A 26,214-nucleotide genomic window follows, 5' to 3' on the forward strand; every position below is an offset into this window, starting at 1 on the left:
TGTACCGCAGATTCGTTCAATAGATTATGATTGGGCAAAATAAGCATTACACTGAAGGTGATGGGCGAATTGTTATCATGGCTACATGTAGCCATGTTCCATGTTATTGCTGCAAGATGTGCGCGCCTACTGCTCTTCAACGCTGGCTGTCGATAGGAGAGACTGCGTTTGTGGACGGAAGCTCTGTCGGACGGGAGGTGGACGGCTTCTTGGGCCGAATTACGCGCGCTTGCGGCGGGATGACGTTGAAGGGGCCACGAGGGGCAGCCCGCTCCTTGGGCATGAGGCTCATCTTGATGTCTTGGATCTTCTTGGTGGCTTCGGTGACCTGCTTGGACTCAAGAACCGATTGGACGTTGCGGTTGCGTTGCAGCAAGCGCTTCGAGTCCAGGTTTCGCTGCTTTAGGTGCTCTTTGCGACGACCATCGATGCGTTTCAGTAGCGCAGTGAGCTCTGCTTGTTGCTGCTGGCGCAGCTTGGCCTCCTTGCGCGCGAATACGGAGCGCAGCTCGTCGCCCATTTTCGCACGTTCGTCGGCCTCAACTTCGTCCGCAATCTGCTTGATCTTCTGCGCCTCGGTGTAACTTTTCTGTTGTGCCAAACGATGCTGTCTCCGACGCCACTCGATGAGCTCTTTAGAAAACTTGGGCGGGCGCTCGAGGATCTCCTGTTGCAACTTATCTTGGAACGCTGCGAGGTCTGCAGTGTGCTTCTCTGTCATTTGCTTCACATACGCTTGCGCCATGCGGTCGTACTCCTCCATGTATTGATCCCATGCTTGGTTGAAATCGTTAAACTGCATATTGTGCGCGATCTGCACGTCCTGGCGTTCGGCTATCTGGCGTGCCTTCAGCGACTTTGACTGCCTTTTGAATTCCTGTCGACGAAGCGCCGTTAACTGCGAGTCTGCCCGCTGTGCTTCCAGGTAGTTTCCGTCCTCTTCGCACTTGAGGCGGTACTCTTCTAGGATCGCAATAAACTCCATAACCTTGGGGTCTGGGCCAGGTCGCAGTCGATCCCCACCACCACCACCACCACCGCCTGCAAGCTCCTGTTCGAGCTGCTGTTGCCTTAGCACGTGATTCTGGATGAGCGACACAAAATCTTCAAAGTTGATAGAGCCGCTGTCGCCAGCACAGTCGTCCAGCTCGTTCAAAAGCTCTGCACAAGTACATACAGTTTTGGTTACTCCACGCACAAGATTTAACCACTTCGCCTACGTCTCACCTTCGGAGGCATCACGCCCGAGCTTATCCAGGATTTCTGGAATGTGTTCTGTGGCAATGCAACCCGAGCCGTCCTCATCGTACACATTGAACACAGCTACAATATGAAAGAAATGTCAGCGTGGGATCTCAGCAACGCAGCAATCGATCATGCATCGCAGTACAAACCTCGCAGTGCGCCGAGCTCCTCAGCTGAGAGGTCCACGGGACTCTCGTCGGACATGACGAGACGAAGGTTAGAACACAAGCAAGGTGCAACAGCGCGTCTTGTCAGGTCTAAGGCGCCTTGGAATGCTTCACGTGCTCCCACGAGCTCAGCTTATCTTCATCCGTCTTGCCGGCTTGCTATTCTTGTCGTACCATGCCATGTTACCCTACACATAGAGACTTCTGCGCTCGTGTGAGGTCAGTTTCCGGGCTCAAAATACCAAGCAGAGGAAATGCAGGTCTCTCACTCACGTGGGTCGCAGCTCGAACTCAAACAGCCAGCTTCTAGGCCCACAATGCCCATCAGGGTGATTTCATTCTCCAGAGTGAGTGTCGCCTTGACAGTCAATGCCAATGCCAAGCGGTTGCATCAGCCATCCCCGCCCGGCACCTCTATCTACAAAAACTATTCCTACTTGCGAGTGGACTTGAGTTCCTCCTCCACCACATCATCAACGTGGGCAAGCCACGGGTGCGCGAGACATTCTTCGGCCGTGGCGCGCTTCGACGGATCGTAACGCAGCATGGGCCCCAGGAACGATGCAAGACACTCGGCGTCGTGGCGCAAGAAGTGGTATTTCTCAACGAGTACTTGTTGTAGGCTCCAGAACTTGAGATTGCGAATTCGCTTCAAGTCGCCCTTGCGCGTGAAAAACTCGCGCAAGCCACGCTGAGATCCGGTGAAAGACTTCGGCATGCGACCAAGTAGCTCAATCATCTGAGCTAGGTGATCCTCGTCGCGGTTGAAGTTGCGTCCGCTCTTGGGGTCAAAAAGTAGGTCTCCGGTTAGCAGCTCGAACACGAAGCATGCCATCGACCAAATGTCCGCTGACGTGTCGTAATGCTTGCCCAGGATAACCTCAGGACACCGGTACTGACGCGTCTGGATATCATTCGTGAAGTGCTTCGTGGTCCAGCACGCATTACCCAGGTCACAGATCTTTGAATCCAGCTTCATGAGATCGAACATATCACTGTTGGCAAGCCTGTTAAAGCGCGAAGCCCAGCGGCCGAGTCGCTGCTCAAGCGGCCTCGTCTCTGGCATCATCGTTTCACCTGATCCAGCTAACGGTAAAAGGTTGATTCCCTGAATGACGACGTCATGCACATCTTCATCACCGATGCTCTCCTTGGCATTGGCCTTCGAAGCAATCTTCGTCGCTTCGTCGCTGGGTGGTGTAGGAAGAAAGAACCCTGGAAGCGCTACACCAGAAGACGTCGCAAGATTCAGGAAGCGGAGACCCTCAATACGGCGTTCCAAGTACCCTATCATTAAAACACAAAGGACAAATGTCAGCAACAGTTGGCATGTTCAGAGAGACCCATAGAGGGTAACGCACCCAATACAGCATTCGTATATCTGGCGTCAAACTCCAGTCTCCATAGTCGGTACTTCGTCTTGGTCGAAACTAGGGCTTTCCTGGGTGAACTACCATCACGCAGCCCGAATACCTGATCTTCAATCGAGCTCATAACATCGTCATCTACGTGGTCAAGGTACCTTAATACGAATGATGTCTCCACGCCATCATCTTCCTCGCCATCATCTTCCTCGCCATTACCACTTTCATCAAATGGCTGGACAAACTTTGGAGACACACTCAATGTGAATTCTCGCTCCTTCCGTTTCGATCCAGCCACACGACCCTCTGGGAGTAGCAACATTACCCGTGCCGCGAACTCAGGAGGCAAATGAATCCAGTCTTTGTCTTCTTCACCACCAAGCTGTCCAACCTGGTGATACCATGTCCGCGTCGCATCCGATGGTGCAACAGTTGCGTCAGTCAATGCATCAGCTTCTTGTCCAGCAAAATTCGACTTGAACACATGGTCGCCCGGCTCATTCATGTCGGCACTGGTAGAAATCTCGAACTGTGAAAGGTTGATGCTCAATTGCTCAACAACAGCGGAATTACTCGTTGCCAGCGTTGGGCGAGCTGTGCTATCCATCTTGCCATTTGCAGGAAAGCCGTCTACAGAGCTCTCCCGTTCAGCAGCCTCGGCTTGCTTTCTCTGTTTTTGCCGCTTCTTCTTCTGCCTGTTCTTGAGACGCTTCTTGTCTTCTTTGGATAGTTCAGCGCTGTCCCCAGCTGAGCTGGCCGCAGACTTGCCATTTTCCTTGTCTCCGTTTTGCGCGATTTTCGCTCCCTTTTGACGGCGTTCAAGCCGCATCGCGCGGAACGCCTCCCATTGCGACTTGCGAATTTTTGGTAGTTGCGGAATGCGATGTGAGAGCAGCACGTTCTCGGGTTTGAGGTCAGTGTGAATGATCTCGCACTTGCCGTGAAGGAAGGCCAGGCCTTCCATCATATCCCGCGTTAAACGCTGGACAAGCTGAAGCGGCACACCACGGTAATTGTAGTATTTGATGAGCGTAAGCAGGTTGTCTCCCATCATCTCAAACACCATGCACACATGCACGCCATTCTTTCCCTTGTGTTCGAACGAGTCCACGAGTCGAACCACCTTGATCGCCTCCTGTTCCTCCTTGGACTCATACCCAGTCTGAGCCGCATGCACCGTGCACTCCAGCAACTCGATCTCGTCCTTCGCAGCTTCAGTGTAATGCCGAGCGCTCTTCTGCACCTTCATGGCCACCATCTCCCCCGTCTGTCGGTCCAGGCACTTCCACACGGTCGAGAAGTGGCCCCACCCGAGCTTCTCCTGCACCTCAAACCTGGCGTTGTACACTTCGCCGACCTGCACGCGGTGGTAGCCGCCCGGTTTGTAGCTGGTCTCGCCCTCCTCCTCGCTCTCGGACGAGTAATCGTCATCCTCGTAGTCCTCGTCCTCCTCCTCTCCACTGCTACATCTCTGGCTGCTGCTGCCGCTGAGCGGCGAGAAGGAGCGACGCGTCGTCGACGTGGAGCCGTCCACGCTCTGAGACGAGCCGGACTCGACCCTCTCCAGAGCTTCCGAACTGGACGACGAGGTCGCGATGGGTGCGGAAGGCGCAGGGGCAGCTCCTCGTCCTTTTTTCTTGCGGTTGCGAGTCTTCTTAGAGGCGTGTGAAGGTCCTATCTTCGTCGCTAATGCAAGAAGCGGGCAATGGGAATCAGTTAGAAAACGGAGGAATAAGGGGAAGTAATGGCGTGGAAGGAGGCAAACGCTACATGGATGGAAGTACAAGACGGAGATCTACACGTACAGCCTGATTTTGCGGCGGAGCGCGCGGTGGGGGCGTCCATGGAACTGCGAGAAGAAGAGCTGCTGGCCTACGAGGAGTGTAAACTGAACTGCGACCAACAAGTGTACGGGCGCAAATATGGCCAATCAAAGATCCGTATCGCTGAAATATGGGCCAATCACGAACAGCGCAACTTTTAGACCAGAAATTTGCGATTTGAGTGTACTCTGAATTTGTAAAAAGTCATAATTTATCTGACGTCAGTGGTGGGACCGGATCAGACCGGTGCTTCATGCGTGTGCTGCTCCCTCTTCACTGCAAGATCTCACCATTTAGTATCGAATCTTCCGCGCCTCGTTCACTAGCTGTCAATGCCCAGGTGCTTGAGGTACTTGAAGCGAAGGTCGTGCGACGAACGCGCTCGGGGCGACACTAGCACCTGCTTCTGCGACAGCGTGAGCGTCGGCACAGACGACATGATGCTTGAGCTGCGGCTCAGCGGCGGCGAGAGACTGCGACGCGCTTCTGCTGCGGCGTGAGCCTCGTTTGCCTTCCGCTGCTGGGCTTCGACAGTTCTTTGCCGCGCCTCCTCGCGCGCCATGCCTTCGTTCTCCAGGTACTCGTTCTCCAGCTGGGCCTCGTACTCGCGCTCCATCTCGTCATACACGGCGTCCAGGTTGCGCTCCACCATCGCGACGAACTCGGAGCGCGTTGGCCACATGCAATCCCGTTGTCGCTTCGAGTAGTCACGATGCAGCGGGATGTAGAACAGCTCCGCCTCTTCACTGAAGCGCACGCCCTTCTTTGGGGTGGAGGCATCGCTGACCGATGAAGCAGCAGAAGCTCGAGATAGCGACGAGCGGAGTTGTCTTGCGCTGGTATGGCGACCCTTGACTTTCCGAGACTTGTCCTCGCCGCTCACGGCAGTCATAGGCGCGTACCAGCTCGTGATGAACTGGAGGAAGCCCTTGGCGCCCTGTTCGTGCTTGGAATCGGCGTCGTTCAGCCGCACTTTCAAGCCGTCGCGACGCTCCTTCTTGCGTCCTGTGCTCTTCTCCAAGTCGCTGCGCGACAGACTAAAGCCCAGTTGACTCCAGTACTGTCTTCGGATCGCTGCCGAGTCTTTTCGAAGTAAAGGGACGGTAGGTGCAAGAACAGTGTCGTTGGAGGGTCCTACGGCTGCTGGGGGTTGTGCCGCTGTGTGTCTCCTCTCTCTTGCACTGCTAGGGCGACTGCGATTCACGGACGATGCGCTGCTGGCTGAGCTATCTAACATGCAGAGCGTCGGGGAGCTGCCGCTGCGTCGGGTGCGCACCATGATCGGGCTGGGCATCGACGGTAGACTCTCTGCATCTCGACTGACGCCGTTGAGTGAGGCGTTCTTGCCGCTGGTCTTGTTCTTCAGGTTCCGACGCGATCGTCTCCGGCGTTTTTCATCCTCAACAGCTAGGTCGTCCACGGGACACACCTGCAGTCTCGAAGGCATGGGCTTGACCAAGAAGAGGCTGGTCGAGTCCTGCTGCGTGTCGTCGTCTCTCTGTTCGTCGTCATCTTCATCCTCGTCCGATGACGACAGAACGTGAGCACCGTAGTCGTCGTCCAGAGCGTCGGAGCTGGAGCAAGAGCTGCAACGGTCGCTACTGCTCATGGTGGTGTCGCTCACAGCGCTGGTCTCGATGGGGGTCGCCTGCGAGCCGCTGCCGCTCTTGTCCGGGACAGCCATGTCCTCAATGGCTGCCAACGCGTCGTCTGACAACGAGACGGTCGTCTGTGCCTCGCTTGCGCTTGCACGTGCACTTGTTACTGATGTGCTGCCACGCATCCGGACAAAATTTCTGACGCACTTGAGGGTGATGAATGCGAAAGTGCCTGTGGTAGCTGTTGAGCGCGCGTTAATCGACTGCCGCACACGAGCTCCTCACACGAGATGCGGCTCTCTCTGGAGACTTACCGGCAGCGAAGCGATTGCGCGAATGAACATAAGGGCTGCTGGCTTGCTTGGGTAGGACCGATTGGAGAGAGAAAATCATCCGAAGCGACGGTTACAGAGCCGGTGCTCTATTTTAGTGTGAGACACATAAGTATACACTCACAGTATACGCCAACGGAAAATGCATGTCGTACAGTGCTACCCTCGTTATCAGTGATATGAGCACCTTGATATCATAATACCTCGTAGCAGCGGATAGGTTGTGCAAGGGGTTTGTTGCCAAAATAGTGCTCAATCATTCATACCTTGGAAATCGCTTTGTTGAACCCACTGCGCATAACGAGGGGTAGCATTGTACTACATGTTCAATAATGCTGCTGCCTATGTCCCCGGCAGACGACGAGGTACGGATAGTGCGGGCGCAAATCTTCGAGGAGAAGCCCACGGCTTGCCAAGCACCGACAGTATCATGCACAGGTACACCGTATGAGTGTGCTTGGTCATCCAAGACCGAATTTGTATACACGAATTTTATCCGTACACGCTGGTGTATCGCATAGAACGCCCTTTCACCACTTTTGACTTGCTTTCACTATGCGAAATATGGCGTGTTCCGCAGATGGATACTTGAAGGTGCAACTGTGGGTGGATCCCTTAAGTACGATTTGATGACTTCTCCAAAATGAAACGTCGCACAGTCCACCGGAACCGTAGCAAGCGCTCATGCTCGCCTCCGCCTTTGTCAGGGCATGAATGGCGCCAATGTCAGAGCCTTGTGGCCGTACTTGCCGCGCCGCAATGCCTGCCTGTTCTCTCCCACCGCCACTGGGCATTGCCGGCTGACCGCTTCACCTCGTTTCTGGCTCGAAGGCGCGTTGTGAAGCGTCGTTGTGGATGCGCGTCAGCCGTCTGCTATCTGCGGCTCGCGCTCTGTGTACAACGATATTATCATGCTCGCAGTTTGCAGTCTGCACGACAGCAGCTCTGCAGTGCAGCGGCTTGCAGCAAATAGCCCTTCCATACCGCATAGAATCTATTCTAGGATCTGCTCTCGAGAAGGCAGGTTTTTAGAACCTCTTCTTGATTGGCTTCGGTTTGGCGCGTCACGCCCGACATGATTGGCTCTGCCGCTGCGTCACTTCAACGTCTTCAACTTGCAAGCGTTTTCCCATTGACGATCAAACCCATCCTCTCGTTACAATCCTCCACCCCCAGATCGGCTGGCACAAAGCGACTCGCAGTTGTCAAGACTCTTGATTGAAGAGAAGGCGTCGCCCGATGGTTGCAACATCCGTCTGCAAAATTCTCAAGGAGGTCCTCCAGACTGGAGGTTCCAGTGGCACTCGATGTAAAAGTCCAAGTTGAAGTTGTTTTCTATCAGCTCAGATTCTGCGAGATCGAGCAGTGCTACATGTAGCGCGCGGGGAGAAGACGTTGCCGAACGCGGACCATCAATTTTCATCAAGGAATGAGCACATTCTGAACGCGCGCATAGGTACACGGTTCGTGTACCAACCGAGACAAGGCGTTATCGAGAGCCGCGTACGACGGGATCACACGTCAAGCTCGACTTCTCCAATCCCGATTTGATAGCGAGATGATCACAAAATACCAACTCCAAGTCCCTCTCTGCGCAAGCCGCTTTTTGTGGTCTTCAAAGTTTCAACGGCTCGGCGAAGAAATGAAAATAGTAATTTTTTTTCCTTCCGATTTAGCAGTGGGGCGGAGTACACGAACGAGCTGATGGTTTACTCCGCAAGGCCGACTCGCCCAACTTCGCGAGGTGGCAGCGATCTCATCAAAGATTTCGTGCAAGAAGCTGAGCAGCGTCGCGTTATCTGTCGGTAGGATCGTAGTACGTTGTCTTGGATTCGGCGGTGTAGCTCACGGCTTTGTTTTTGCTGCTTGCAGCTTTGCTCGGACTGGGAGAAGATTGACGCCTCGGCCCCCAGGGCACCGACATACACAGGCTCCATCTCGACCGACTAGAAGATGTCCCGATGATGATCGGCTGGAAATTCGATCGGGGACGCCTGTGCATCATGCCGATAACCAAGAGGAGGAAGACACGGCAGCAGTGGTCGAGGGATTATTTACTACCAAGCATGTAGTACATCGCAACCGTCAGATATCGCTGACCCCTGCGATGCTGCCTGCTGCAGCGGCCGCGGCGGCAACCGGACTGGGTCTGAACAACAAGCCAATATTCACCTTTACCCGACGTAAGCTTCAGATGGAGAGTGTGAACACTCAAGCTGATAGCCCCCACCGAGCAATGTTGATTCCGACTCCAGCCGTTGCCATCGGTCATCGTCCAAGGACAAGCCATTTGGCCGCCAAGCTCGACGCCATTTTGCGCAGCTCCCCTTGGATGCGACGCAAGGTTGTGATCCAACCTCAAACGAACAGCCTCAGTCAGCGAGGGTTCACGAATGTGTCAGCACTTCGGTTACTACCAAATCATTCGACCTCGATGCCCCCACTTCACAGCCATCATGAGACAGTCGATGCCTCACCAGGCAGCAGATCTAGTCGAAAGCATGGTACCAACGGCAACGGTGAAGACAGAAGCGAGATGGAAAAGCGGGTTATGGTTACCTTCCAACGCTGTAGGTGCTCGATGTTGAGTATTTCCTGACGTGTGTACCCTAACTTTTGCCGTGGTGCACCATTGGCAGTTGTTCGAGTTTGGCGTGAACGAAAGCGGCGATCAGAGCAATCGGCTCTCAGCATTATGAACGGCAATGGCTCTAACCAGCTAAACACACCGTTAAGTCCTATCAATGCGAACGGCGCTATAGGCCGTCACGGTGGCAAGTTGCGACGCGAAGTTGAAGCACAGTCGTCTAATGTTGCGAGTATACTGAGTCGCCGGATGATTAGCGAGGTGCCGGCGTTGAAGTTCTTTGACGAAGGCGAGCCGACTATTGGTGAGCAAAAAATAGTTGACTCCATACCAGCTTCTGCTATCGCAATTCGCGAAATGCCATTTAGCGAAACCGGAGACGAGACATCTGGTATGATGAAGTTGAAATCCTCCAAGACCCAGCATCGGACGCTTGGTGATTTGATGGTGTCTTCATCCTTCAAGACTGGTGGATTAAGAACATCCCCACTCCGTCGAACAACTCCGAGAGGCGTCTGTTACACGCTTGATGCGTCGGGTTGCCGACGCATTAAAATGCAGTCCGATGTTTCCGTTCGTTCAAATAGAGCAGGCGTGCATGCATCGCAGAATCAACACAAGAGGACTGACGAAATCACAGTCGAGAGGGCTACGAGCAAGAGTCTTCGACGCAAGTACGTGATGGAACTTGTTCTAGCTTGGAAAGTGGCGGCTAAAATACAATCGTTATACTTGAACAGGATGATCCGGCGCGTGAAGGATAAACACCGGGCAATCGGGAGGCTTACTGAAGATTTTCAGAAATCCAAGAATGCATTGACAGCGAAGCTTGGATCTCAGCTAGGTATGCAGAACGATGGACAAATCTTGCGTTTTGCTGTTCTCAATTGTAGTTTATTGCCGATATGCTTGCAGCTCTTCGTCAAGCAGAAGGCGAGCGAATGTTCAGTAAACGGTTAACGCTGTTGAATACCAATGATGTCGAGTTGCCACCGCACATGGCTGCCAAGGAGTTGGCTCTGGCCAGACTGCGTTTCAAGAAAGCAAACCTACAGGCGAGTTGTCAAACCTTAGCTGTGCTGGGCGCTGCACTGCATCATATTGAGACTGCAGGCGAAGTCAGCGGGCTTGAGATTTCGTCGGGTGAGCAGCATTTTCTCGAGCTGTTGCGATGTGCAGTGGAAGGTGACCATGCGATGACATCGCTGCTAATCGAGGGTATACTCGGGCAATTCAACTCGGAGCAACGACAGAAGCCCCTTGTCGCGGTATGTTCTTGTTTCTTACAGCACAATGGATGGCGTACTAAAGTCGTGTGAATAATGCAGGGTCTACTTGCGTTGTTAGACAGAGCTCGAGACAATCCAAGCCAACTCGTGAAGACATAGCAGGCTTATCAAAAATCTTCCGTTGCTCGTTATCGTCTTGCCTCGTGTGTTTATTTACAATTTGGTCTTGGCTTCAGCCTCCACCTGCGTCACGCTAGCTGCAGTGGCGACACCTGATCCGCGCTGGCGTAGATCGGTGCCCACGATACCTCGGCCAGACGATGGCGACGTAGATCCTAGGCTTGCTGGGCTTACAGGCATTGCCGGACTCGAGCGCTGGGTCTTACGCTCGCGCAGGTCATCCAGCTCACAGAGCAGGCCCCCGTCTTCGTCCTCCTCGACAGGCGGTGACAGGTCCATGTGCTGGAAGCGGTAGACCACCACACCCATAATTACTATGGCCGCGACAGCCGCAGCAACGCTGCACACGACAGCGAGCCACGCATACCAGCTCAGCTCGGACATGACGTACTCGTCACTGTTGGCAAATTGCACACTCGCATCAAACTGCAAGTATACACCCTCGCATGTACCATTAGGTTGGTTGCGCGTCTGGAGCACGTAGCACGGATCAATTGCCGTGCTGTTGGCTTGCTTGGTCACCAACTCTACGGTCTCCGACGACCACGGCACAGAGTAGAGAAAAGTGCCAGCCTTCATGTCGCTCGCGCGCGAGCCGTCCGCCACGAAATGGTACGTCGTGTCTCCACCGTCTTCGGAGCTGGCAAAACCCACATTCTGGGAAGCATCGTAACTAGAGCTGTTGGTCTTCCACACCGCAAGCAAGTTGCCGCACTGCACTAGACCGCTCTGATGGAAGAGCCTCACCGCCAGACAGTCCGTGGATTGGCACTTGCTGCCCTGCTTAAAGTAGACCCAGTCGCTGGCCACATTCGACGCATTGAGTCTGGTGAGTCCCTGGTCCATTGCACACTGCTCGAAACGTCGCGAAAGCGTGGCGTTGCCCAGACAACGACGGCGGTTCCTCGCCTGGAAGAGGTTCGTGCAGCCCACGATGGTACTCACGCACGTGTGTCCGCCCGCACATTGACACTCGTCGTCGTTGCAGAAAACATCATCAATGCGAATACCTCCCGTGGCATCGCAGACGTCCACGCCGCCACCCGAAGCGGACGCGCTACAGTTCTTGGCCAAGTACCCGCAGGCGCTGCACTCGGACGCGTTCACGAAATCCCCCAGCGTTGAAAGCAGCACTAGCAGCGACGAGACCAACACCCAACGAAAGTGCAGCGTCTGGCGCATTGAACGATCCGTCGATCGCGCGAATCCGAGTCCTGTAGACGCCATGCCGAGCTGCTAATCACGACGTATCCCCTTGCACTTTTGAGTTCTGATGAACCGACTCGGAAATGAACTGGACAGGCGGAGTGTCAGACGCTAGACAGTACTGTATACATTTTATCCTAAGTGGGTATGTGGTGCACATTCATCTGGTGTAGCACACATAAGCCGTTTCGACGTCAAGCTCAGACTCAAAACCGACTGATGAGCGCGAATGTGGGCTACCGCCGCCGCGATGCGAACGCTTCGGACGCGATCGCCGCCATCTTACACCCGGACGAAGGCTTCCGGTGCGCTAACCATCTGACCCAACATTTCACAGCGATTGGCGTTTTTTTAACTGTTAAAATCTGCGTATTTTCTGTCTTTTGGATTGCAGAGAGAAACAGCAGCGCAAAGGGGTGACACCCAGGGACTTTGAGCGCGAGAACAAGCTGCGCGTTAAGAGACTGCAGGCAGAGAACCGCGATCATCGAAGTCGAGAGGTGCGAGGAGGTTTTTAAGGCGGAGATCTTACCTCCGATGGACTTGTTGAGGTCGGGCGCTAAGCTGTCGCGCGTGGCTCTGGTGAATACGTGACAGAAAGCCAAGCAGCCGCAAGAGTTCAAGCTGACGAGGTTCAAGAGCGTGCGTCCCCGGGTCTTCCAGGAAGAAGAGGTGCTGCTACAGGATCTGTCGAGGAAGAGCAGTTTGCTGGTTCTCTGACTGACATGTTGATGCATTTTGCGTCTGTTGCTGCGTTTAGTCTAGCAATGGCGAGCAGGTGAAGAAACACGATTTTTTGCGACGTGGTGGACGATCCTCTTCGCTCGCGTCGGCACCTGGATCGGTGTCTTCATCATCACGGACGCCGTCTGCACCTGGATCTGTGTCTTCATCATCACGGACGTCGTCTGCACCACGAAGCGAACCCGGTTCCATGTCTAGGTTGCAGTCTCCGTCGCACTCGATTAATAGTAGCGGTAGCAGACGCCATATCTATCGCAAGGCTCCAGTCCCATCGCGTACGGAGCTTGAGCGGAGAGAGGAGGAGCTGGAGAAAATGGTACGCATTCGTGTGCGGTGGTTGGGTTATCCGACCATTTTTATCTGATGATATGCTGCTGTGATCTATGCAGAACAAAAAGGAGCGCGTAGATTTCGTCAACGCCAACGCTTGGGAAGTTATCAAGAAGGCACCTTCCGTTCGCATCGACGAGGACCAGGAGCTTCGATCTGTGAATCGTAACTTTGGCCGTATCCCGAAGTATTTACTGGAGCGTAAGGAGCAATGGGCTCGAGAGGAAGACGAGCGTCGAAGAAATGCTCCAGACCCGGACTGCCCACCAGGTATGGTGCTGCTCGATGAGGATGAACGCGTTCGCACATTGAGCGTGCTGCATAAGTCGTTGACAGAGGCCCAGCTGCGTATGAACTCACTGCCACTCCGTATCGAAACTATGAACCAAATCCGGCGGAAGAACGAGCTGGAAACAAAACTACAGGAGATCGAGGATGCTATCAAGGTCTTCGATCGTGCGAAAGTGTACGTGGCTGCACCACTCACTAGTGCTTCAGAGAACAACCGAGAGCGCACGGGTAGTATCGCTGCCTAGTTACTCGGGTCCAGAACTAAGTGTATTAGCAACATGTTACTGATAAGGGACACACGAAGATTCTGCATCTTAGCTCATCGAGGAGAGGAAGGCTTCCACATCTTCTGTGTCAAGCTCAGTGAACTCCTCTTCGCTAATCACTGGTTGCTTCTTGGATTTGCGCTTGAGGTTGTAGCGGTGCCACTCGGAGCGGAAGTGCTCACGGTACTTGGTCATATCAGCGCTGAAGTCGCCGCCGCACGTGCTGCACGGCCGCGTCTTCTTTGCCTCACCACTGGCAGCCGCCGCTACCGCCACTGGCACGGGGGCAGCAGCAGGGGTACTTGACAGTCCCAGACGCTCCGTCTTCTGTGAGATCTCATCGTCAATCGTGTGCTCACCCTCCTGGTGGCTCTTTAGATCAATCACTTCTAGTGAGCCTTGGCCAGCTGTGTACTCCTGCACGAGCGAGTTGACGATGCGGTACGACCCCGGGGTAATAAGCACCACCATCCGCACGGTGTCGCTGCCTGTCTGCTCGACAATTTCTGCATCCTCCTTTAGCAGTCCTGTCTTGATTGCCTGGGCGCCCGACGCCGGCGTCGTCACCTGAATCTTCATCTTTGCACGTGCCAGCGGAATGTGCTCCGGCAGCTTCTTGATCAGCTCCAGCGCCTGCTGCTTGGCACTCCGGTTCGGGATGACAGCGTAGTGGATCTCCTTCATCACGCGCTCAATCACCGTGTACTGCACAACATCAGAAGTCAACGAGCGCAACTCCAAGCCAGCAAGGAAGAAGTTTGTGCAGCGTACCGGATACGGGCGGTTCGAATTGGGGTTCACGCACTTGTCCGCCACAATAGTGGCAATATCACGGTACATACTACAGACAAAAACAGCAAAACACAACATAATGCTCAGCTAACCCCTTCGCAATTGAAAAGCGGCCGTGGTGGACGCACTTTTCGACGAGCGCCTTGCGCTCTCCCTCGGAGACCTGCAGCTCGCCATGGTCGAGGATGGCGCGGCACGCCTGGTCCTCGCTCTGCACGCCGAAGGCCTTGGACCAGTCGCTCTTCTTGGCGAACTTGCCCTTGGACACGTTCTCGTAGACCTTGTCGATCTGCAGCACCTCGTCGATGTCCTCCTCCACGCCGTTGCGCCAGTTAAAGACCTTGTTCTTGTAGCACGCGATCTCGAAGCGCTTACCGCCCTTGCGCATGCGCACCACGGCCACGTTCGTGAGCACGATCTTGCCCACGGGCTGGCTGATGCGGCCGCCACTCATGGTTAGCTAGCTGACTTGGGTTGACGACTTGCTTTGGATGAACGGTCAGCGGCGGACAAAAACGTTAATGGGCGTAAGTTGTGTCACACGGACACACCAATGCGCCATGCGAGCTTGAAAAGGGGATGTAACTTGCCAAGTTTACGATAGAATGGCGCATACGCAGATCAATGCATCACAGCCCTAAAAACACATGTACGCGAGTACATGTACGAGCACAGCAAGCGGCGTGGGCATCGAAGAAAGAGAACGCCAGGTTGAAGTTGCTCGCACTGTGACTGACGTTGAACTCGGCCTTTCCCTGTTTCCACGGACGCTAAAGTTAGCCCAGCGTGAGAAATTACTGAGACGCGCGCCGACCACTTTCTGTTTCCCCACCAGAATGTACGTCGAGCAAAACAGAACAGCTCATGCACATGTATTACTGCGCATGCAATTAATACATGCGCTGCCCTTCCAGGTGCCATCACGCGCTGCTTACGCCGTCGGGGAGGGGCGAAACGCGGGTTCGGTCTTGCAGTTCTCCGCTTCCAGCCGGGGCCGGAACTTCACTCGCGGTTCCCCATCGAGAATTCGGTGCGCCGCCTGCGCGGTTGTCGTACCCTCCCCATCGGTTGATCGGGAAGAGCGCGTATGCGGGTCAGTATCACGGCGCTACGTTGCTTGGCGCCGACCCAAAACGCCGATGCGACGATCGGTGTTCTGGGTCTCAAATGGAACCGGAGTTGATGGAGCGTTGATACATCGCGAGGATCGGTGCTTGAATTATCAGACGGGGTTGGGGACAGGCGCGGTGCCGCGCGAGTTGCAAGCGCGCAAGCACACGGCGCTGCCAGTGGCAACAGGAAGCCCGAGCCGTGATCGATCGGGTGGCGGCGAACGCGAAGCGAGGCCGCCTGCGTCTCGTGCGGAGCAAGTTTTCGCCAGTATTAATACCATTTGCCATCGAAACGGTTCCCGTCGTCTACAGAGCAGGTAACCACTGCGTGTGAATAAGGTCGACTGGTTCGCAGCGCAAGCCGGGACTCGTCATGGTTTGCGCGTGTTTCGCGTGCTCGCTGCATGGTCCGCCGAGGGTGAACGGTTCAACTTGAACCACGTCAAGGTGAGGCCATCTGCCGACGGGGACGAGCGATTGGGGCTTGCATAGACCCTCGGAACCAACTCGGGTGTCACCAGCCAGCAGCTTTTTCCACGCGCCACCACAGGGATCCTCCTCCGTTTTGCTTGCCGCGGTATCTATGGGCGGGGGCGGACAGTCAACTGTGCTGGTCGAGTGCACGAGGACCAGCCAAAACATGTCTCGGCCGGGGCTCCGATTGGCTGCGCACGCACAGCCTTCGTCTCAAACGAGCGATCGCCTCCGACGGCGCCGGTTGGCGTGGACTGCGGTCGCCACCCGTTGCCGGAACGCGACTTGACCTGGCCGCAAAGAGGGCGGCGACGCACAAGTCACAGCTTCCCGCACTCCGGTCGCTGGCAAATCGGGCTGAGCAGCGGGGTTCAGCCACCGATCCGCTTCGCCGCTCCTGGTTGGCAGCATGCGGCGACGCGAATGCGCCGCCACTGGCTGAGCGCGCGTATGCCCGTCGTTGTATCGCCTCGAGCGCGAGCGTGAGAAATGCCGGCGACACGCCCGGGAGTGATGGTCAATACAAAGATCAAGATGTGCGGGCGTTTCGGTTTTTGTGTGGTTGTGGTGTGCGAGCGAACGTCCAATCGCTGCTGTAGCCAGCTTCCGCGTGCCGGGAACCACCGACTCAGCTTCATTACGCAACTTGCCGGCCACTCCACATCTTCAGCGGTAGCCCCGCTACCCCAGTACTATTCCGTTCTTCGGCACCGCCCCGAACGACATCGCCCCCCGATCTAGCGCCATGAGCTCCTCCTGCGTCGTGCCTGTCTCGCCCGTGGCCGCGCTCAAGCGCGCGCGCAATGCCGATGATGACCTGCGCCTCCTCAAGGTCAGCAAGCAGGCCAGCGACGCCTCGCCGCACTCGCCCCGCGCCGTAGCCGCCGCCGTCATGGCCCAGCGCCAGCAGCAGCTCCAGCTCCGCCACTTGCAGATGCAGCAGCAACAGCAGCAGCACGAGGCCGTGTCGCCATTTGTGTTGGCCTGCGGCAACATCCGCTACGCCATCACCTTCATCCAGAACTCGCGCCGCCACGCATTGGCGCTGTGCCTGCAGAACCAGTGGGAGCGTGCCCTCACCGTTCTCGAGAAGATCGAGCGCGCCAACGACAAGATCTCTCGTCAGCGCCGCACCAAGGTGCGCGAGCAGGCCAACGCCAACGCCGACCGCGTGTTCGACGCGCAGGCCATGCCCGCGCAACAGCCGCAGGTGCCCTCGCCCGTCAAGGCCAGCAAGCCCAAGAGGCGCGTTCGCTTCAGCGACGAAGTGCAAGTCGCCGAGGCCGGAGTGGTCGACCGCTCGCCCGCCCCCATGCCCTTGCTCATGCGAGACGAGATCCTGGTGCTGCGCGCGTCGCGTCCGATCCCGCTCCGCAACTTCTCCGAGTTCTGGAGCTCCTCGTTGTAGACTTATATCCGTAGCATGAGTGCATCACGTCTGTAGCATCACTATTTATTGCCATGACACAATACAACCAATATATCGTGGCATCTCCGCCGACAACAACCAACCCCATTTACGCAGACTTCTTTGCTATGTTTGGTCTCACCACCGACCTTATTCATGAAGCTAATTGAACTTGACGCTTGGGCGAAAATCAGTCCCGAACTTATTCGCGCTGCTCCATGCTGCCGAACACATCTCAGCAGCCAAGCACCGTTTTCTCCTGGAGCGATGGCGGCAGGCGCGTCCGGATGCATTCGGCCAGCTCGTCGGTGCTGTAGCGGGCGGAGAAGTGGACCAGCACGAGCGAACCCACCTGCTGAAACAAGCGCTCGTGGATGGCGAACTGTGGCGGCATGACGACCACGGCAAAAAGCACAGCCATCGATTCAGTTGAAGGCGAGATACTAGCGCGTCGTGCATTGCAGAGCTGAAACGTACCTGGTCGAGGTGCATGTGTCCGCGGTCGACGGCGTCTTGAACGGTCTTGCCGCCATCCGCGTAGGTGGCCTGTGAGTACCAGCACACCGCCCAGCACGCGTTAGTCAGCCTCACTGGCGCCTCTTATTCCGTACAGTACAGCGCTGCACCTCGGTGATGAGCACTTTCACGCGCAGCAAGTCGTTCGCGCGCTCGTCGCCATCTACTGCCGTTGTGAAGGTCTCGATGGTGGTGTCGCCCGTGTACGCGATCTCGGGCGTCAGTTCTGCACTCGTGATCTCTTGACCTGCACGTTTGAGTGCCGCAATCTCCTGGCCCGATAACTGCCTGTACTCTGGCTTGAGCCGGTTCCTCTTCTCGTAGAGGATGTAGCCGAGACTGGGCACGCGGTGCATCGTGGGCACGGCGCGCACCATATACTTGGGCGAGATGTGAACCTCGTCGAACGCCTGCAGCGGGACGAGCCGAGCGGGAAACGGCTTGTCGCCCTGCATGGCTGCCGTGCTCTGCAAAATGCTCTCCAGATGAGGGACCAGATGCGCTGGCACGAAATACTCCGCCGGCTTCTGCTTCTGCAGCGCTCGCCGTGCAGCATGCGCCACCAGCGCGCCGATGTGGTCGATGTGCCCGTGCGTGATGAAAACGTGCGATTTTCCGATCACTCGGCCGGCGAGGCATCCCAGGTCGAACGCTACATCAATGGAGTCCACATAGCAGCAAGATTCGATGCCAGCCACGCAGCGCACGTGCAGCGTGTAGCCCCCGGTCACCACCACCTTCGGCTCGCTCGTGTACATTTCGATGATGTACCGTGGCTGCCAGAAAACTGCCGCGTAATCATAAAGATATACCGTAGCTGACGTTAAGAAGGCTACTTCGAAGCTGAAAGCTGCCCCTGGTTGTATTGTATTGAGCGAGGTTGTTGGCAACAACCTCTTCGATCAGGACTTACCTCACGACATCAAGCTGGCAGCGTCGTCGCAACAACCAGGTCTTCGATTAGGGGCGGTCGCACCAACAACTTGTTGTACGCCGGCACAAATCTAAATCGGCAAAACTCCACACAATACTTGATCCTGTTGCCAGCGCCTCGCGTGTGGCGACGTCGCAAGGTCCTTCTCCATCACTGTTGGCGCAGACCTTGGGAGTCTATAATCAAGGCTCGCATATGGACAGCGAGCATCCACCCGCACGCGTTCAGAGGGAAGTTCGCGCAAGCACCAATCCTGCTCGAACGAAAGCTTGTACTTGCGCTCTTGCTGTTCACCACCCAGCAACACCAATGCACGCGAACCATGCTATTACAAGCTATTCCAGGCCTGTTGCGAACGCTTATTCCCATCGGCGCTGCCGACGTCGTCAATGCGATTCGCCTATTTTGACTTGACTACTTCAGCTTCCATGCCACCTACGGTCTCTTGTACCTTTGACTCGACTTCACTATGCATGTCTCGGTCATTGGCGTGGGATCCGCTGAATGTGAATAAGTGCTCGCCTTCCTCTGTCAGTCATTCCTCGACTTGCGCTGTGCACCAAACTGCAATGGTGTTGCCCTCTTCTTCGGCGATACGGCCGCGCCGCATCGCGCCCAGACGCATCGCGCTGGTGCTGGCCGTATGTGTGTCCGACCTGCTGCTCACGGGGCTTGTCTTTGGCTGGGCGCCGCTGCTGCTGCTGCTGCAGGAGGAAGGCCAGTACCACGAGCTCTGCTCGGACCCGATCGAGTCCACGTGCGTGGCTCAAGAGAATCGCCTCAACCTCGTCTTCGCAGTGGCCTCCGTGGCCATGAACGCCGGCGCGCTGCCTGTCGGTATGTTCCTGGACCGCGCAGGGCCCCGCGTGACCATCGCGATTGCTGCCATCATCGAAGTCTCGGGCCTGACAATGCTGGCGCTCGCAGACTCGCAGACTTTCGACCTGTTCGTGCCAGCCTACGTGCTCATCGCGTTCGGAGGCTGCATCACCATGATGGCGTCGTACCCGGCCAGCTTCCTCATCATGCGCTACCAGACTGCGATCCTCGCGGCTATCAGCTGTCTCTTCGACGGCAGCAGCGTCGTGTTTCTCGTGCTGTACACTGCTCATGAGCGCTTCGGCTGGTCTCGGAGGCAGTTGTTCCTGGGTCTTGCTGTAGTCTCGGGGGTGGTCTACCTGCTGCTCATTTTCCTCTGGGGACTCAACGAGAAGAGCTTGCGGCCGAAATGCAAAGCTGATGTCAATGACAATGGAGTGGTTGTGTCCACACCGCAGCACGAGCAATTGCTGGTGGGTGGGAAGGCCAATGACAGTGAGTACGGCAGTGTGGAGCTGGAGAAGATTGTACCCAGGCGGATTCCGTCCACGCCTACCATAACGAAGGACGATGCAGCGTTCCGACTCGTGGATGTTGCCATCACCAAGCAGATGAAGTCATTCGAGTTTGCGTACATTGTGGCGTATGCGGCTGTGCAAGTGCTGCGCGCGACTATCTACATCGGCACGGCGAACAAGCTGCTGGACAACTACGGTGACCGCGAGCACGGCTACCTCTACACCAAGGTGTTCAGCTTTGTGCTTCCGATGGGTTTTCTGTTTGTGCCGTCTATCGACTATCTTGTGGAGACCCGCGGGCTGTCGAAGGCGCTGCTGTTCACGAATGTCCTGGGCGTGCTTTACAACGTGCTGGAGCTGGTGCCGAGCCTCCCGGTGCAGTGCGTGGCCTTCTTCCTTTTCACAGCATTTCGCGCGTTCCTGTACGCGATTATCTCGGCATTCACTGCGAAGACGTTTGGACTCAAGAACATGGGCTCGCTAATGGGTATCATCTTCTCCATCGGCTCGATCATCAGTCTGGCCGAATACCCGGCGGTGTACATTTCCAACTCGCTGTTTGGCGGAGACCTGACAGCGCTGAACGCGGCTTCGCTGCTGTCCTGCGTACTAATGATCCCACTGACGATGTATCTGCGCAAGTACGAGCACGACCGCGAGAAGAAGCGCCGCGTGGAGATCGCGCTCGAGAACGGCGTCGTGCACAAACTTGGCGAGCGCGACACGTACTCCTCGCTCATGGATACTCCGGCGCTCGGCATGACCTTCCTGCGGTCCCCGGGCAACGCACCACACAACGACCCGTTCTCGCCCGAGTGAGTCGCGTAGTATAGCAATAGGGTTTTCCATCGCTTTAGAGACCAATATCAGCAGTATCAACCGTTTACGCGGCGCAGCTCGCGACGTGCATCCTCCCAATCGCTTCCCGATCCAGCCACAACATGCGGAGGCACCCCGAAAAAGGACTGAGGCTTGGTCTGAAGCGCCTTGATCTTTCCCTTCAACGCGAGTTCATCGTCCCAGTCCGTGATCGTGTGCAACGCCTCATGGACATGGTCTTCTAGCGGCACAAGCACGCGCTTCTGCACAAAGCCGCATACTGCATGCTTCACCTCGTCCAGGAACTCGTCGCAGTCTGGCGATTTGTACCGGTATTTTACCTGTGTGTTTACGCGAGCGCCCAAAATTAGGCAAAAGAGATCCCAAAACACCGCATAAAACCGGTAAATGGTTTCTGTCACAACCGGTACGGCGCACCGGTTTCGTCCCCGCATCGGTGGTCACGAGCGAGCCATCCCGTCATAACGCGGATACCGCCCCGCGAAACCCGAGAAAGCAGCAAAGCAAGCAGCCATGGCGAGCAGGTTCTGGGCCGGAAGCTCTTCTTCCGAGGAGGAGAGCGACGCCTCCGACGTGTCGGACGTCGAGACGTCGCAGCAGCAGCAGGCGCGCGCGGCCTCCCGCTGGGCAGTGCAGTCGGACTCGGATTCCGATGAGGAGGTGCGCGTGGTCAAGAGCGCCAAGGACAAGGCGCTGGAGAACATGGAGCGCAACTGCGCGGCCATCAGGAACCACATGAAGATCAACGACTGGACGCAGATCCAGAGCGAGTTCGACGAGCTTTGCAAGCAGCTCGAGCGCGCCAAGAAGACGATCTCGGGTCTACCCGCGTTCTACCTGCGCGCGATGGTGGCGCTTGAGGACTTTTTGAGCGAAAAGGTGAAGAACAAGGCCGAGCAGAAGAAGATGAGCAAGGAGAACAGCAAGGCGCTCATCCGTATGAAGGGCAAGATCAAGAAGCAGTTCGAACCCATGCGCAAGCAGATCGACGACTTCCGCGCCAACCCCGTGGACTCTAGCGAGGACGAGTCGTCGTCCTCCGAGTCGTCCGAGTCGAGCGAGTCCGAGTCGTCCTCTTCTGACTCGTCGGCGTCTTCGTCCAAGTCGGAGGCCAGCAGCGATGCGTCCGAGTCGGACGACGACAGCGACGACGACAAGTCCGGATCGGACGACGACTCCGATGACTCGGACAAGTCGTGGCCGAGCAACTCGTCGTCCTCGTCTTCGTCCTCTTCAGAGGAAGACGATGACAACATGCCCAAGGGCCGTGCCCGCTGGCTCAAGCAGACGCCTGTGGTCACCAAGGCCAAGCGTGTTAAGGCCGCCAAGCCTGCCAAGCGGCGTGAGGCCCCTCGTGAGTCGGACGCTGCTGAGAAGAAGGAGGTCGTGGAGGAGGAGCTCAAGCTCTCTCCCAGCCAGTTCGACCGCCGTGTGAAGGAGGTGGTTGCCATGCGTGGTAAGAAGGGCATGGACCTTTCGGAGCAGCTTGGCCAGATGCGCAAGCTGGCCAACTACGCTCGCCGCCTCGGCCCCGCCCGCCAGATTGTGGCTACCATGTACCTTGTGGGCACGTCGGTGTTCGACACGTCGTCCAAGATTGACCGCGTCATGTCGGCGCGGCACTGGAAGCAGGTGCAGGCCAACGTCTCCACGATCCTCTCCCTTCTGGAGAAGAACCCCGAGTTCTCGCTGGCTCCGTTGACGTCGGAGGACCAGGCTGACATCGTGCGTGCTGGTCGCGAGAAGGTGACCGCTGCTCAGATCGCGGCTGCTGCCGCCGAAGACGCCGAGGAGGACCTGAACTTCGTGGACACGCTGCCGCAGGCTGGCAAGAAGGGCACGATCAAGGTGTCTGGCGACCTTGCTGCCTTCGTGGAGCGCCTCTCGGAGGAATACACGAAGAGCCTGCAGCAGACGGACCCGCACACGAGCGAGTATGTCGCTCGTCTGTACGACGAGAACCTGCTGATCGAGGTTGCCGAGCGTGTGCAGGCGTTCTACGCGTCCAAGAAGGACTTCCAGCGTGCTGCTACCATGGCCCTTGTGCGTGCCGAGCTTATTTACTACAAGCACGACTCTGTTGCTTCTGCTCTGTACGAGGCCCAGGCCAAGCGTGCCAAGTTCGGTGACCCGGTGTTCCTCCACCCCGCCTGCTCGAGCACCAACGCGACCAAGACGAAGGAGTTTGACGTGTCGACGACGCACCCTGCTTCCGTCCTGGGACAGCCCAGCGTGGACGTGACCCCCGTGGACGCCGAGAAGCTGCTGCGCGATGTGTGCCGCTTCGTGTTCCAGCACGGTGACATTCGCGCCAAGACGCGTGCGATGCTGTGCCGCATTTACCACCATGCTCTCCACGACCGCTTCCACGAGGCTCGTGACCTGCTGCTGATGTCTCACATCCAGGACAATATCACTGACGCTGACATCCCTACTCAGATTCTGTTTAACCGCATGATGGCTCAGCTTGGTCTGTGCGCCTTCCGCTGCGGTCTCATCTGGGAGGCTCATGCGTGTCTGTCGGAGATCTGCACGGGCTCTCGTACCAAGGAGCTGCTCGCGCAGGGCCTTCAGTCGTTCCGCTACGGCGAGCGTGACCTTGAGCAGGAGCGCCTGGAGCGTCGTCGCCAGGTGCCGTACCACATGCACATTAATCTCGACTTGATGGAGACGTGCCACCTGGTGAGCGCGATGCTGCTGGAGGTGCCGAACATGGTGAACTCGCGCCTGTCGGACCGCAAGCGCATGGTGTCCAAGGCCTTCCGCAAGCTTCTCGAGTTCCACGAGCGCCTTGTGTTCGAGGGTCCCCCTGAAAACCCGCGTGACCACGTGGTCGCTGCCGCTAAGCTGTTGGCCCAGGGTTCGTGGCGTAAGAGCGCCGAGCTCCTCATTGGCCTGCCCGTTTGGGACCTGTTCCCGGGTGTCAACGTGAGCCAGCGCGTGAAGTCGATGGTGCAGCACAAGATCCAGGTTGAGGCTCTGCGGACGTACCTGCTGGCGTTCAGCGCCGAGTATGACTCGGTGGGCCTTGCGCGCCTCATGGAGATGTTCGAGCTCGACGACAAGACTGTGCACAGTGTGGTATCCAAGATGATGATCAACGAGGAGCTGCAGGGTGCGTGGGACCAGTCCTCACAGGCTATTATCCTCTACAAGACCGAGCGCTCGTCGCTACAGACCCTGGCGGTGCAGTACTCGGACAAGCTCTCGCAGATCGTGGAGAACAACGAGCGTATGATGGACCTTCGCTCGGGCACGGGCAAGGAAGAGTGGGGCAACCGCCGTGGTGGCGGCGACGGTCGTCGTGGCGCCGGCGGCCGTATTGGCTTCAGTGCTGGCGGCAGCCGTCGTGGTGACAACCAGGGTGGACGCGGTGGTTTCCGTCCTCGTCGTGGCGGCGGTGGCGGTGGTGGCCGCGGCCCCCGGCAGCAGCGCCAGTAGAAAATGGTCGCATGGTGAGAGAGCGTACACAAGGGATCATGTAAGTGGCACAACTCTGTGGTAGATCAAATCCTGGGGTTGTTCACTCCTTGTGTGGTTCGCACTTGGTAGACGGACGGAGAATGAATAGCACGTCGAGGTTTGGCTGTATTACGATAGTCCTTCAAGTTGGAAGTCAGCCTGCCGTTGCTGGTCGCTCCTTCGTTTAACACTTTTGCAGTCACCAACACAATGCACTGGCAGTCTAGGCTCAGAAATCCAAAATGTTAGTATTAGTGTGGTCTGGCTGGACCGCTGGTGCGATACAATACATGCTTCATGATCATTTTGACGACGGTGCGACCAATGTTCGTCACTGCCATTTTTGTTTGCTTTATCTTTCTTCTTCCGCTTCTGCTGATCGCATTTGCTACCCAACAGCACCACGCTTCGACTTCGACACGACTTGTCTCCAGCAACACGGAAATCGACATCAATTCCTTTCAGATGAACTGTACGAGACGGTTACTCGCTACTCAGCGACAGCATCCGTCGTACCCGCAGCAGTCGCAGCATTTCCGTCGCGTCCGTCACCCCTGCCTCCACGGCCGCGTCCTCGACCACGGCCTCGACCGCGACCGAAATGCCGGCCTCTACCACTCCGACCGTTCACGTGGCCATTCTCGTGAATATCTCCGCCGACTTCACCGCCTCCCGCCTGCTTCTCGTCGTCGCCGTTACTTGCCGTTCTCTTTCCTCCTTTCCTCTCACGCCCAGCATTTCGGTTTGACGTCGTGGGCGGCGCCTCACTCTCTACCTGCTGGTCGATTGCGCTGCTCGCTTCTGCGTCTGCCTCCTCGACAAGAGCTCTTCCACGTGACTTCCTGCCGCGTCCTCCATTGCTGCCACTGCGTCCACGTCCTCGCCCCTTGCCTCGCTTGCCACGCGTCGTGGGCGTCGAGCTCGTCGCTTCCTCCTCCGCTGGCGTCTGCTGGTCAGCCTCCGCTTCAACCTCTGCAGCAACCTCCTCCGCTTCCGCTACAGCCGGAGCTTCTGCATTGCCGCCATTGCGACCGGAGCGTTTGCTGTGTCCACGTGACTTCCTGAACTCCCGCGAGTCGTGGAACGACGGCGACCCCACCGTGACCTGCTCCACCGGGATGGGGCTCTGGTACCCGGGGTCGTCTCGGTCCAGTTCGTCCAGCGACAGCTGAATGGAGATGCCGGGGATGTGGCGTGTGGTCTCAATGCGGTCCAGTCCCTCCTCCAGCGGCTCGTACACGTCCACTGTCTCAATGGACGAGATGCGCGTCACCTGGTGCAGATTCGGCACTCGGTGCTTGAGGATCTCGGCCACCGTCACGGCCTTGCTAATTGCATTGCCCATGGCCTTCAACACCACGCGACGTTCACTCTTCTCCTGCGCAAATAAGAAACAAACGATTAGCCAATAACATCAAATATTATATAAGAAACACAAAACTTACTGCGAAGAGCCCGTTGGCGTAGGAAATGTAGCTGCGCACTTTTCCCTGCTGGGTGATGCGGATCTCGTTGGGCTCGACCTGCGTGGCCTGCTCCTCGCGCCGAGGTTTGTCCACACGGCGGTACTTGTCCATTGATTTGAGCTGGGTGGAGAACGGAAGGCCAATGAACAAAATCGAGCTTGGCGCGTAATGGAGTGATGGTTGCCGATGAAAGATCGTTAGTGTGGCACACATAATCCCAGTCTTTCAGGTTCATCTATTTCTTCTATAGGAAAAACACACTGATTCCATTTAGGTGCGACCCTCAATAGTTGGAGAGTTCCAGCAGCGCGTGCGTCAGACCGAAGATTCAAGAGACGTCGGCAGGACGCGCGAGTGGCTGGAAGAAGTAACGAGCACTCTGTTCAATTCCTGCAAGGAAGTCTTTAGGAACCAGACGGTAGTCGTAGACTACATCTTCGGAGGGAAGTATTGGCTCGGCGACAAGCGTGCCATCCGCATTTCCGACATCAAGTTCAACCGGAAGGAAATC

General features: G+C 56.6%; 13 protein-coding genes across 13 annotated transcripts; 5 read left to right on the forward strand and 8 right to left on the reverse strand.

Moving 5' to 3' along the window:
* Positions 1 to 136: 136 nt before the first annotated feature.
* KRP23_8722 (uncharacterized protein) lies at positions 137 to 1,449 on the reverse strand (the record flags this gene model as incomplete). Its single annotated transcript, XM_067894198.1, has 3 exons — positions 137 to 1,161; positions 1,228 to 1,323; positions 1,395 to 1,449. 3 exons carry the CDS (start codon positions 1,447 to 1,449, stop codon positions 137 to 139), a joined length of 1,176 nt encoding a protein of 391 aa, XP_067743654.1.
* Positions 1,450 to 1,600: 151 nt separating this feature from the next.
* On the reverse strand, positions 1,601 to 4,621 carry KRP23_8723 (Serine/threonine-protein kinase SRPK; the record flags this gene model as incomplete). The annotated part of the gene is made up of 5 exons (XM_067894199.1): positions 1,601 to 1,616; positions 1,686 to 1,718; positions 1,850 to 2,699; positions 2,774 to 4,462; positions 4,582 to 4,621. 5 exons carry the CDS (start codon positions 4,619 to 4,621, stop codon positions 1,601 to 1,603), a joined length of 2,628 nt encoding a protein of 875 aa, XP_067743655.1.
* Positions 4,622 to 4,921: 300 nt separating this feature from the next.
* On the reverse strand, positions 4,922 to 6,382 carry KRP23_8724 (uncharacterized protein; the record flags this gene model as incomplete). The annotated part of the gene is made up of 1 exon (XM_067894200.1): positions 4,922 to 6,382. The coding sequence occupies one exon, from the start codon at positions 6,380 to 6,382 to the stop codon at positions 4,922 to 4,924; it is 1,461 nt and encodes a 486-aa protein (XP_067743656.1).
* Positions 6,383 to 8,233: 1,851 nt separating this feature from the next.
* On the forward strand, positions 8,234 to 10,504 carry KRP23_8725 (uncharacterized protein; the record flags this gene model as incomplete). The annotated part of the gene is made up of 6 exons (XM_067894201.1): positions 8,234 to 8,334; positions 8,402 to 9,099; positions 9,169 to 9,790; positions 9,857 to 9,960; positions 10,032 to 10,384; positions 10,445 to 10,504. The coding sequence occupies 6 exons, from the start codon at positions 8,234 to 8,236 to the stop codon at positions 10,502 to 10,504; spliced, it is 1,938 nt and encodes a 645-aa protein (XP_067743657.1).
* Positions 10,505 to 10,558: 54 nt separating this feature from the next.
* Positions 10,559 to 11,752, reverse strand: KRP23_8726 (uncharacterized protein; the record flags this gene model as incomplete). Its single annotated transcript, XM_067894202.1, has 1 exon — positions 10,559 to 11,752. The coding sequence occupies one exon, from the start codon at positions 11,750 to 11,752 to the stop codon at positions 10,559 to 10,561; it is 1,194 nt and encodes a 397-aa protein (XP_067743658.1).
* A 198-nt stretch (positions 11,753 to 11,950) lies between these two features.
* On the forward strand, positions 11,951 to 13,341 carry KRP23_8727 (Enkurin domain-containing protein 1; the record flags this gene model as incomplete). The annotated part of the gene is made up of 5 exons (XM_067894203.1): positions 11,951 to 12,036; positions 12,126 to 12,231; positions 12,329 to 12,403; positions 12,492 to 12,791; positions 12,865 to 13,341. The coding sequence occupies 5 exons, from the start codon at positions 11,951 to 11,953 to the stop codon at positions 13,339 to 13,341; spliced, it is 1,044 nt and encodes a 347-aa protein (XP_067743659.1).
* Positions 13,342 to 13,410: 69 nt separating this feature from the next.
* On the reverse strand, positions 13,411 to 14,608 carry KRP23_8728 (Ribosome maturation protein SBDS; the record flags this gene model as incomplete). Its single annotated transcript, XM_067894204.1, has 3 exons — positions 13,411 to 14,067; positions 14,134 to 14,203; positions 14,283 to 14,608. 3 exons carry the CDS (start codon positions 14,606 to 14,608, stop codon positions 13,411 to 13,413), a joined length of 1,053 nt encoding a protein of 350 aa, XP_067743660.1.
* A 1,877-nt stretch (positions 14,609 to 16,485) lies between these two features.
* On the forward strand, positions 16,486 to 17,148 carry KRP23_8729 (uncharacterized protein; the record flags this gene model as incomplete). The annotated part of the gene is made up of 1 exon (XM_067894205.1): positions 16,486 to 17,148. The coding sequence occupies one exon, from the start codon at positions 16,486 to 16,488 to the stop codon at positions 17,146 to 17,148; it is 663 nt and encodes a 220-aa protein (XP_067743661.1).
* A 235-nt stretch (positions 17,149 to 17,383) lies between these two features.
* On the reverse strand, positions 17,384 to 18,422 carry KRP23_8730 (tRNase Z TRZ1; the record flags this gene model as incomplete). The annotated part of the gene is made up of 3 exons (XM_067894206.1): positions 17,384 to 17,530; positions 17,626 to 17,694; positions 17,775 to 18,422. The coding sequence occupies 3 exons, from the start codon at positions 18,420 to 18,422 to the stop codon at positions 17,384 to 17,386; spliced, it is 864 nt and encodes a 287-aa protein (XP_067743662.1).
* Positions 18,423 to 19,167: 745 nt separating this feature from the next.
* KRP23_8731 (Protein FMP42) lies at positions 19,168 to 20,754 on the forward strand (the record flags this gene model as incomplete). The annotated part of the gene is made up of 1 exon (XM_067894207.1): positions 19,168 to 20,754. The coding sequence occupies one exon, from the start codon at positions 19,168 to 19,170 to the stop codon at positions 20,752 to 20,754; it is 1,587 nt and encodes a 528-aa protein (XP_067743663.1).
* A 56-nt stretch (positions 20,755 to 20,810) lies between these two features.
* Positions 20,811 to 21,209, reverse strand: KRP23_8732 (uncharacterized protein; the record flags this gene model as incomplete). The annotated part of the gene is made up of 1 exon (XM_067894209.1): positions 20,811 to 21,209. One exon carries the CDS (start codon positions 21,207 to 21,209, stop codon positions 20,811 to 20,813), a length of 399 nt encoding a protein of 132 aa, XP_067743664.1.
* A 79-nt stretch (positions 21,210 to 21,288) lies between these two features.
* KRP23_8733 (Eukaryotic translation initiation factor 3 subunit C) lies at positions 21,289 to 24,216 on the forward strand (the record flags this gene model as incomplete). The annotated part of the gene is made up of 1 exon (XM_067894210.1): positions 21,289 to 24,216. One exon carries the CDS (start codon positions 21,289 to 21,291, stop codon positions 24,214 to 24,216), a length of 2,928 nt encoding a protein of 975 aa, XP_067743665.1.
* A 511-nt stretch (positions 24,217 to 24,727) lies between these two features.
* On the reverse strand, positions 24,728 to 25,814 carry KRP23_8734 (Ribonuclease P protein subunit p25-like protein; the record flags this gene model as incomplete). The annotated part of the gene is made up of 2 exons (XM_067894211.1): positions 24,728 to 25,615; positions 25,683 to 25,814. 2 exons carry the CDS (start codon positions 25,812 to 25,814, stop codon positions 24,728 to 24,730), a joined length of 1,020 nt encoding a protein of 339 aa, XP_067743666.1.
* Between the last annotated feature and the right edge of the window lie 400 nt (positions 25,815 to 26,214).

Source organism: Phytophthora ramorum, assembly GCF_020800215.1.
Source record: "Phytophthora ramorum isolate Pr-102 chromosome Unknown Phyram_PR-102_s0007, whole genome shotgun sequence".
Taxonomy (NCBI): Eukaryota; Oomycota; class Peronosporomycetes; order Peronosporales; family Peronosporaceae; genus Phytophthora; species Phytophthora ramorum.